Source organism: Coregonus lavaretus, assembly GCF_964263955.1.
Source record: "Coregonus lavaretus genome assembly, chromosome: 24".
Taxonomy (NCBI): domain Eukaryota; kingdom Metazoa; phylum Chordata; class Actinopteri; order Salmoniformes; family Salmonidae; genus Coregonus; species Coregonus lavaretus.
Genome location: NC_140011.1, coordinates 45,445,079 through 45,456,764, shown reverse-complemented (window position 1 = coordinate 45,456,764; position 11,686 = coordinate 45,445,079). Strand labels below are relative to the sequence as shown.

The window sequence follows — 11,686 nt, the reverse complement described above, 5'->3', positions numbered from 1 at the left end:
AGGAAGTACCAGTACTAGTTAATGTCCAGGTAATAACATGGTTATATACAGGAAGTACCAGTACCTAGTTAATGTCCAGGTAATAACATGGTTATATACAGGAAAGTACCAGTACCTAGTTAATGTCCAGGTAATAACATGGTTATATACAGGAAGTACCAGTACCTAGTTAATGTCCAGGTAATAACATGGTTATATACAGGAAGTACCAGTACCTAGTTAATGTCCAGGTAATAACATGGTTATATACAGGAAGTACCAGTACGTAGTTAATGTCCAGGTAATAACATGGTTATATACAGGAAGTACCAGTACCTAGTTAATGTCCAGGTAATAACATGGTTATATACAGGAAGTACCAGTACCTAGTTAATGTCCAGGTAATAACATGGTTATATACAGGGAGTACCAGTACCTAGTTAATGTCCAGGTAAGTAATAACATGGTTATATACAGGAAGTACCAGTACCTAGTTAATGTCCAGGGAGGTAATAACATGGTTATATACAGGAAGTACCAGTACCTAGTTAATGTCCAGGGGTACCAGGTAATAACATGGTTATATACAGGAAGTACCAGTACCTAGTTAATGTCCAGGTAATAACATGGTTATATACAGGAAGTACCAGTACCTAGTTAATGTCCAGGTAATAACATGGTTATATACAGGAAGTACCAGTACCTAGTTAATGTCCAGGTAATAACATGGTTATATACAGGAAGTACCAGTACCTAGTTAATGTCCAGGGGTACCAGGTAATAACATGGTTATATACAGGAAGTACCAGTACCTAGTTAATGTCCAGGTAATAACATGGTTATATACAGGGAGTACCAGTACCTAGTTCATGTCCAGGTAATAACATGGTTATATACAGGAAGTACCAGTACCTAGTTAATGTCCAGGTAATAACATGGTTATATACAGGAAGTACCAGTACCTAGTTAATGTCCAGGTAATAACATGGTTATATACAGGAAGTACCAGTACCTAGTTAATGTCCAGGTAATAACATGGTTATATACAGGGAGTACCAGTACCTAGTTAATGTCCAGGTAATAACATGGTTATATACAGGGAGTACCAGTACCTAGTTAATGTCCAGGTAATAACATGGTTATGTACAGGAAGTACCAGTACCTAGTTAATGTCCAGGTAATAACATGGTTATGTACAGGAAGTACCAGTACCTAGTTAATGTCCAGGTAATAACATGGTTATATACAGGAAGTACCAGTACCTAGTTAATGTCCAGGTAATAACATGGTTATATACAGGAAGTACCAGTACCTAGTTAATGTCCAGGTAATAACATGGTTATATACAGGAAGTACCAGTACCTAGTTAATGTCCAGGGGTACCAGGTAATAACATGGTTATATACAGGGAGTACCAGTACCTAGTTAATGTCCAGGTAATAACATGGTTATATACAGGAAGTACCAGTACCTAGTTAATGTCCAGGTAATAACATGGTTATATACAGGAAGTACCAGTACCTAGTTAATGTCCAGGTAATAACATGGTTATATACAGGAAGTACCAGTACGTAGTTAATGTCCAGGTAATAACATGGTTATATACAGGAAGTACCAGTACCTAGTTAATGTCCAGGTAATAACATGGTTATATACAGGAAGTACCAGTACCTAGTTAATGTCCAGGTAATAACATGGTTATATACAGGAAGTACCAGTACCTAGTTAATGTCCAGGTAATAACATGGTTATATACAGGAAGTACCAGTACCTAGTTAATGTCCAGGTAATAACATGGTTATATACAGGAGTACCAGTACCTAGTTAATGTCCAGGTAATAACATGGTTATATACAGGAAGTACCAGTACCTAGTTAATGTCCAGGGGTACCAGGTAATAACATGGTTATATACAGGGAGTACCAGTACCTAGTTAATGTCCAGGTAATAACATGGTTATATACAGGAAGTACCAGTACCTAGTTAATGTCCAGGTAATAACATGGTTATATACAGGAAGTACCAGTACCTAGTTAATGTCCAGGTAATAACATGGTTATATACAGGAAGTACCAGTACGTAGTTAATGTCCAGGTAATAACATGGTTATATACAGGAAGTACCAGTACCTAGTTAATGTCCAGGTAATAACATGGTTATATACAGGAAGTACCAGTACGTAGTTAATGTCCAGGTAATAACATGGTTATATACAGGAAGTACCAGTACGTAGTTAATGTCCAGGTAATAACATGGTTATATACAGGAAGTACCAGTACCTAGTTAATGTCCAGGGGGAGATGTCTCCCGAGGTAATAACATGGTTATATACAGGAAGTACCAGTACCTAGTCTATGTCCAGGGGTACCAGGTAATAACATGGCTATATACAGGGAGTACCAGTACCTAGTCTATGTCCAGGGGTACCAGGTAATAACATGGTTATATACAGGGAGAACCAGTACCTAGTCTATGTCCAGGGTACCAGGTAATAACATGGTTATATACAGGAAGTACCAGTACCTAGTTAATGTCCAGGGGTACCAGGTAATAACATGGTTATATACAGGGAGAACCAGTACCTAGTCTATGTCCAGGGGTACCAGGTAATAACATGGTTATATACAGGGAGTACCGGTACCTAGTCTATGTCCAGGGGAGCGGTCTCCCCAGGTAATAACATGGTTATATACAGGAAGTACCAGTACCTAGTTAATGTCCAGGGGTACCAGGTAATAACATGGCTATATACAGGGAGTACCAGTACCTAGTCTATGTCCAGGGGTACCAGGTAATAACATGGTTATATACAGGAAGTACCAGTACCTAGTTAATGTCCAGGTAATAACATGGTTATATACAGGGAGTACCAGTACCTAGTTAATGTCCAGGGGTATGTGTCTCCAAGGTAATAACATGGTTATATACAGGAAGTACCAGTACCTAGTTAATGTCCAGGGGTACCAGGTAATAACATGGTTATATACAGGAAGTACCAGTACCTAGTTAATGTCCAGGGGTACCAGGTAATAACATGGTTATATACAGGAAGTACCAGTACCTAGTTAATGTCCAGGTAATAACATGGTTATATACAGGAAGTACCAGTACCTAGTTAATGTCCAGGTAATAACATGGTTATATACAGGAAGTACCAGTACCTAGTTAATGTCCAGGTAATAACATGGTTATATACAGGAAGTACCAGTACCTAGTTAATGTCCAGGGGTACCAGGTAATAACATGGCTATATACAGGGAGTACCAGTACCTAGTTAATGTCCAGGGGTACCAGGTAATAACATGGTTATATACAGGAAGTACCAGTACCTAGTTAATGTCCAGGTAATAACATGGTTATATACAGGAAGTACCAGTACCTAGTTAATGTCCAGGTAATAACATGGTTATATACAGGAAGTACCAGTACCTAGTTAATGTCCAGGTAATAACATGGTTATATACAGGAAGTACCAGTACCTAGTTAATGTCCAGGGGTACCAGGTAATAACATGGTTATATACAGGAAGTACCAGTACCTAGTTAATGTCCAGGTAATAACATGGTTATATACAGGGAGTACCAGTACCTAGTTAATGTCCAGGTAATAACATGGTTATATACAGGAAGTACCAGTACCTAGTTAATGTCCAGGTAATAACATGGTTATATACAGGAAGTACCAGTACCTAGTTAATGTCCAGGTAATAACATGGTTATATACAGGAAGTACCAGTACCTAGTCTATGTGGGGCCAGGTAATAACATGGTTATATACAGGAAGTACCAGTACCTAGTCAATGTCCAGGGGTACCAGGTAATAACATGGCTATATACAGGAAGTACCAGTACCTAGTTAATGTCCAGGTAATAACATGGTTATATACAGGAAGTACCAGTACCTAGTTAATGTCCAGGTAATAACATGGTTATATACAGGAAGTACCAGTACCTAGTTAATGTCCAGGTAATAACATGGTTATATACAGGAAGTACCAGTACCTAGTTAATGTCCAGGTAATAACATGGTTATATACAGGAAGTACCAGTACCTAGTTAATGTCCAGGTAATAACATGGTTATATACAGGAAGTACCAGTACCTAGTTAATGTCCAGGTAATAACATGGTTATATACAGGAAGTACCAGTACCTAGTTAATGTCCAGGTAATAACATGGTTATATACAGGAAGTACCAGTACCTAGTTAATGTCCAGGTAATAACATGGTTATATACAGGAAGTACCAGTACCTAGTTAATGTCCAGGTAATAACATGGTTATATACAGGAAGTACCAGTACCTAGTTAATGTCCGGTACAAGGTAATAACATGGTTATATACAGGAAGTACCAGTACCTAGTTAATGTCCAGGTAATAACATGGTTATATACAGGAAGTACCAGTACCTAGTTAATGTCCAGGTAATAACATGGTTATATACAGGAAGTACCAGTACCTAGTTAATGTCCAGGTAATAACATGGTTATATACAGGAAGTACCAGTACCTAGTTAATGTCCAGGTAATAACATGGTTATATACAGGAAGTACCAGTACCTAGTTAATGTCCAGGTAATAACATGGTTATATACAGGAAGTACCAGTACCTAGTTAATGTCCAGGTAATAACATGGTTATATACAGGAAGTACCAGTACCTAGTTAATGTCCAGGTAATAACATGGTTATATACAGGAAGTACCAGTACCTAGTTAATGTCCAGGTAATAACATGGTTATATACAGGAAGTACCAGTACCTAGTTAATGTCCAGGTAATAACATGGTTATATACAGGAAGTACCAGTACCTAGTTAATGTCCAGGTAATAACATGGTTATATACAGGGAGTACCAGTACCTAGTTAATGTCCAGGTAATAACATGGTTATATACAGGAAGTACCAGTACCTAGTTAATGTCAGGGGTACAGGTAATAACATGGTTATATACAGGGAAGTACCAGTACCTAGTTAATGTCCAGGTAATAACATGGTTATATACAGGAAGTACCAGTACCTAGTTAATGTCCAGGTAATAACATGGTTATATACAGGAAGTACCAGTACCTAGTTAATGTCCAGGTAATAACATGGTTATATACAGGAAGTACCAGTACCTAGTTAATGTCCAGGTAATAACATGGTTATATACAGGGAGTACCAGTACCTAGTTAATGTCCAGGTAATAACATGGTTATATACAGGAAGTACCAGTACCTAGTTAATGTCCAGGTAATAACATGGTTATATACAGGGAGTACCAGTACCTAGTTAATGTCCAGGTAATAACATGGTTATATACAGGAAGTACCAGTACCTAGTTAATGTCCAGGTAATAACATGGTTATATACAGGGAGTACCAGTACCTAGTTAATGTCCAGGTAATAACATGGTTATATACAGGGAGTACCAGTACCTAGTTAATGTCCAGGTAATAACATGGCTATATACAGGAAGTACCAGTACCTAGTTAATGTCCAGGTAATAACATGGTTATATACAGGGAGTACCAGTACCTAGTCTATGTCCAGGTAATAACATGGTTATATACAGGAAGTACCAGTACCTAGTTAATGTCCAGGTAATAACATGGCTATATACAGGGAGTACCAGTACCTAGTTAATGTCCAGGTAATAACATGGTTATATACAGGAAGTACCAGTACCTAGTTAATGTCCAGGTAATAACATGGTTATATACAGGAAGTACCAGTACCTAGTTAATGTCCAGGTAATAACATGGTTATATACAGGAAGTACCAGTACCTAGTTAATGTCCAGGTAATAACATGGTTATATACAGGAAGTACCAGTACCTAGTTAATGTCCAGGTAATAACATGGTTATATACAGGGAGTACCAGTACCTAGTCTATGTCCAGGTAATAACATGGTTATATACAGGGAGTACCAGTACCTAGTTAATGTCCAGGTAATAACATGGTTATATACAGGGAGTACCAGTACCTAGTTAATGTCCAGGTAATAACATGGTTATATACAGGGAGTACCAGTACCTGGTCTATGTCCAGGGGTGCGAGGTCATAACATGGCTATATACAGGGAGAACCAGTACCTAGTAATTATGGTTGCTGATAATGGGCCTCTGTACACCAATGTAGATATTCCATTAAAAATCTGCAGTTTCCAGCTACAATAGCCATTTACAACATTAACAATGTCTACACTGTATTTCTGACCAATTTGATGTTATTTTAATGGACAAAGAAATTGCTTTTCTTTCAAAAACAAGGACATTTCTAAGTGACTCCAAACTTAAGAATGGTAGTGTATATGATTGTATACAAATGTAAGCAAGGTTAGAAATTATTATGTTTTGGCTTCTTGCGGTCAATTTGCAGTCTACAAATTATTTGTAATTATGTTCCAGCCCCCCGACCATCCTCTCAAGATAAAATGGGCCCGCGGCTATCCTAGCTGATGATCCCTGGCCTAGGTTGCAACCTTGCATGGTGGTAAAGGGTCAAGGGCCACACCCTCTCATGCGATGCCCTGCCAATTGGCCACTTGGTGGCACTATAACAAGCGATTGCCCTAGGATCATGCCTCAGGACTACCTGGCCTGATGACTCCTGGCTGTCCCCAGTCCACCTGGTCGTGCTGCTGCTCCAGTTTCCACTCTTCTGCCTGCGGCTATGGAACCCTGACCTGTTCACCGGACGTGCTACCTTGTCCCGGACCTGCTGTTTTAAACTCTCTCTCTCTCTACCGCACCTGTTATTTCAACCTCTAAATGCCCGGCTATGAAAAGCCAAGTGACATTTACTCCTGATGTACTGACCTGTTGCAACCTCTACAACCACTGTGATTATTATTTGACCCTGCTGGTCATCTATGAATCTTTGAACATCTTGAAGAACGATCTGGCCTTAATGGCCATGTACTGTTATAATCTCCACCCGGCACAGCCAGAAGGGGACTGGCCACCCCTCAGAGCCTGGTTCCTCTCTAGGTTTCTTCCTAGGTTCCTGCCTTTCTAGGGAGTTTTTCCTAGCCACCGTGCTTCTACATCTGCATTGCTGCTGTTTGGGGTTTTAGGCTGGGTTTCTGTATAAGCACTTAGTGACATCTGCTGATGTAAATAGGGCTTTATAAATAACATTTGATTGATTGATAGATTGAACATTTTGTGAAAAACACTTCAAACGCTAACTCCTCTGGCACCGAATGACCGATCTGCACAAAATTATATACATGGAATCTATGGACCAAGCACTCACAAATGATGTTTTTTCCAGGATAGCTTCTCAAACAATATGGCCACTACTGATCAATAAACATTCACGTGGGCATGGTCTGGCACATAAATGCATATAACTCCGACATGGCTATTTGTAACAAAACATGTTCCAAACACTATCAAGACTTAACAAATCTCAGCACATTCAGTTTCGACCACACAGTGGCTCTATAACGGGCAAATGTTTATATACAGTATCTTGATCTGTTTGACTCAGAGTGATTTGAGTCTATCTAACCTGTAAAGTATGGTTCCGTTTAGACGCATGTTGGCTCTGTTGGACAGGAAAAATAATCAATGCAAGCTCATTGTCTCATAGCGGCCATATTGTTTCAGCTAGAGTCTTGGAAAATATTGTGTTTGAAGATGTGTATCTATAGATGCTATAGATCGGTCTAGCGGTTCTGTAGAATAATGCATTTTTTAAGTAGTCAAAAACATAATTGAAAAATATCCAAAATACATATTATATTGCGCGATCAGTTTGATTTTGAGTTCTGATATTTGGCAAGTGTGGTAAACAAGGGCAATGGTTACATTATTTCCTGATGGTGGCACAGTGGGTCCATAGCTGAACCCGGCATTGTTTGTTTTTGACTGTGTTATACTGTATTTTAAAAAAATGGATGACAAGTCATGTGATAGTACAGCACAGACCATATGGTCCACACTGTTCAATTATTACTCTCTTAGCAACAAGATATATACCCTCTCTCTCCCCTCTCCCTCCCCTCTCTCTCTCCCTCCCCTCTCCCTCCCCTCCCCTCTCTCTCTCCCTCCCCTCTCCCCTCTCCCTCCCCTCTGTCTCTCCCTCCCCTCTCCCCTCTCCCTCCCCTCTGTCTCTCCCTCCCCTCTCCCCTCTCCCTCCCCTCTGTCTCTCCCTCCCCTCTCCCTCTCCCTCCCCTCTCCCCTCTCCCTCCCCTCTCTCTCTCTCCCTCCCCTCTCTCTCTCTCCCTCCCCTCTACCCTCTCCCTCTCCTCCCTCCCCCCTCCCCTCTCTCTCTCCCTCCCCTCTACCCTCCCCCTCCCCTCTCTCTCTCCCTCTCCTCCCTCCCCTCCCCTCCTCCCTCCCCCCTCCCCTCTCCCTCTCCCTCCCCTCTCTCTCTCCCTCCCCACCCTCCCCCCTCCCCTCTCTCTCTCCCTCCCCTCTCTCTCCCTCCCCCCTCTCCTCCCTCCCCCCTCCCCTCTCTCTCTCCCTCCCCTCTACCCTCCCCCTCCCCTCTCTCTCTCCCTCTCCTCCCTCCCCTCCCCTCCTCCCTCCCCCCTCCCCTCTACCCTCCCCCTCCCCTCTCTCTCTCCCTCCCCTCTACCCTCCCCTCCCCTCCCCCTCCCCTCTCCCTCTCCCTCCCCTCTCTCTCTCCCTCCTCTCCCTCCCCTCCCCCCCCCCCCCCTCTCCCTCTCCCTCCCCTCTCCCTCTCCCTCCCCTCTCTCTCCCTCCCCTCTCCCTCTCCCTCCCCTCTCTCTCTTCCTCCTCTCCCTCCCCTCCCCCCCCTCCCCTCTCCCTCTCCCTCCCCTCTCCCTCTCTCTCTCCCTCCTCTCCCTCCCCTCCCCCCCTCCCCTCTCCCTCTCCCTCCCCTCTCTCTCCCTCCCCTCTCCCTCTCCCTCCCCCCTCCCCTCTCCCCCTCCCTCCCCTCTACCCTCTCCCTCTCCTCCCTCCCCCCTCCCCTCTCCCCCTCCCTCCCCTCTCCCTCTCCCTCCCCCCCCCCTCCCCCCTCCCCTCTCTCTCTCCCTCCCCTCCCTCCTCCAGTGATGGCTGGGCTGACCGGTATGATGTAACAGATGGGTACCAGAAAGAGGCAGCAGGGGGAATCACTATAAAGCTGAAGTCAGCCTACATCACCTGGTTTGACGACTACTACTTGGCTCTGCAACCAGATGACAACACCAGGAACCCCTGGTTCGCTGAGTTCTGGCAACACCGGTTCCAATGTAGACTAAAGGGACACGCACAGGAGAGCACCAAGTACAACCGCACCTGCAATAGTGAGTAGACGCAGGCAGACACACACACTGAGGATGTGTTTAGATGTGCTGAAACTGAAACTGGTTTGACTCTAGTTTTGTTTAGATGTGCTGAAACTGAAACTGGTTTGACTCTAGATGTGTTTAGATGTGCTGAAACTGAAACTGGTTTGACTCTAGTTGTGTTTAGATGTGCTGAAACTGAAACTGGTTTGACTCTAGATGTGTTTAGATGTGCTGAAACTGAAACTGGTTTGACTCTAGTTGTGTTTAGATGTGCTGAAGATGTCTGACTGTACTGTACCCCCCCCCCCCCCCCCCCAGATAGAGAGTCTCTCCGTCAACAGTATGCCCAGGACACTAAGATGGGTTTCGTCATCAATGCGATCTACTCCATGGCTTATGGACTACACACTATGCAGCAGACCGTCTGCCCAGGATACCAAGTGGGTAGACCTGGTTCTTTCTGTGTGTGCCTTGTTAGCTCTCTCTAACACCTCTCTCTGCCCTGTCCTGGTTACCAGGGTCTCCTCTCTCTGCTCTGTCCTGGTTACCAGGGTCTCCTCTCTCTGCTCTGTCCTGGTTACCAGGGTCTGTCTGTGTTAACACCTCTCTCTGTCCTGGTTAAGGGTCTGTCTGTGTTAACACCTCCCTCTCTCTGTCCTGGTTACCAGGGTCTGTCTGTGTTAACACTCTCTCTCTCCTGGTTACCAGGGTCTGTCTGTGTTAACACCTCCCTCTCTCTGTCCTGGTTACCAGGGTCTGTGTGTGTTAACACCTCCCTCTCTCTGTCCTGGTTACCAGGGTCTGTGTGTGTTAACACCTCTCTCTGTCCTGTTACCAGGGTCTGTGTGTGTTAACACCTCCCTTCTCTGTCCTGGTTACCAGGGTCTGTCTGTGTTAACAACCTCCCTCTGTCCTGGTTACCAGGGTCTGTCTGTGTTAACACCTCTCTCTGTCCTGGTTACCAGGGTCTGTGTGTGTTAACACCTCTCTCTAGTCTGTCCTGGTTACCAGGGTCTGTGTGTGTTAACACCTCCCTCTGCTCTGTCCTGGTTACCAGGGTCTGTCTGTGTTAACACCTCCCTCTGCTCTGTCCTGGTTACCAGGGTCTGTCTGTGTTAACACCTCCCTCTGTCCTGGTTACCAGGGTCTGTCTGTGTTAACACCTCTCTCTGTCCTGGTTACCAGGGTCTGTCTGTGTTAACACCTCCCTCTGCTCTGTCCTGGTTACCAGGGTCTGTGTGTGTTAACACCTCTCTCTGCTCTGTCCTGGTTACCAGGGTCTGTCTGTGTTAACACCTCTCTCTGCTCTGTCCTGGTTACCAGGGCCTGTCTGTGTTAACACCTCTCTCTGTCCTGATTACCAGGGTCTGTGTGTGTTAACACCTCTCTCTGTCCTGGTTACCAGGGTCTGTCTGTGTTAACACCTCTCTCTGTCCTGGTTACCAGGGTCTGTCTGTGTTAACACCTCTCCCTGTCCTGGTTACCAGGGTATGTCTGTGTTAACACCTCTCTCTGCTCTGTCCTGGTTACCAGGGTCTGTCTGTGTTAACACCTCCCTCTGCTCTGTCCTGGTTACCAGGGTCTGTGTGTGTTAACACCTCTCTCTGTCCTGGTTACCAGGGTCTGTGTGTGTTAACACCTCTCTCTCTCCTGGTTACCAGGGTCTGTCTGTGTTAACACCTCCCTCTCTCTGTCCTGGTTACCAGGGTCTGTGTGTGTTAACACCTCCCTCTCTCTGTCCTGGTTACCAGGGTCTGTGTGTGTTAACACCTCTCTCTCTGTCCTGGTTACCAGGGTCTGTGTGTGTTAACACCTCTCTCTGTCCTGGTTACCAGGGTCTGTGTGTGTTAACACCTCTCTCTGTCCTGGTTACCAGGGTCTGTGTGTGTTAACACCTCCCTCTCTCTGTCCTGGTTACCAGGGCCTGTCTGTGTTAACACCTCCCTCTGCTCTGTCCTGGTTACCAGGGTCTGTGTGTGTTAACACCTCTCTCTGTCCTGGTTACCAGGGTCTGTGTGTGTTAACACCTCTCTCTGTCCTGGTTACCAGGGTCTGTCTGTGTTAACACCTCCCTCTGTCCTGGTTACCAGGGTCTGTCTGTGTTAACACCTCTCTCTGTCCTGGTTACCAGGGTCTGTGTGTGTTAACACCTCTCTCTGTCCTGGTTACCAGGGTCTGTCTGTGTTAACACCTCTCTCTGTCCTGGTTACCAGGGTCTGTGTGTGTTAACACCTCTCTCTGTCCTGGTTACCAGGGTCTGTGTGTGTTAACACCTCTCTCTGTCCTGGTTACCAGGGTCTGTCTGTGTTAACACCTCCCTCTGTCCTGGTTACCAGGGTCTGTCTGTGTTAACACCTCTCTCTGTCCTGGTTACCAGGGTCTGTGTGTGTTAACACCTCTCTCTGTCCTGGTTACCAGGGTCTGTCTGTGTTAACACCTCCCTCTGTCCTGGTTACCAGGGTCTGTCTGTGTTAACACCTC

The 11,686-nt window shown here is 44.5% G+C and overlaps 1 protein-coding gene across 1 annotated transcript in view; it reads left to right on the top strand.

Moving 5' to 3' along the window:
* Nucleotides 1–6,062: 6,062 nt before the first annotated feature.
* The window catches only part of LOC311099908 (metabotropic glutamate receptor 5-like), a gene marked incomplete at both ends in the record, with an annotated part of 87,463 nt that continues 81,839 nt past the window's right edge, over nucleotides 6,063–11,686 (top strand). Inside the window, 3 exons of the mRNA XM_084140626.1 lie at nucleotides 6,063–6,085; nucleotides 8,985–9,220; nucleotides 9,524–9,645. Of these exons, the coding sequence (XP_083996752.1) occupies nucleotides 6,063–6,085; nucleotides 8,985–9,220; nucleotides 9,524–9,645 (381 nt within the window). The remainder of the gene's footprint in view (nucleotides 6,086–8,984; nucleotides 9,221–9,523; nucleotides 9,646–11,686) is intronic.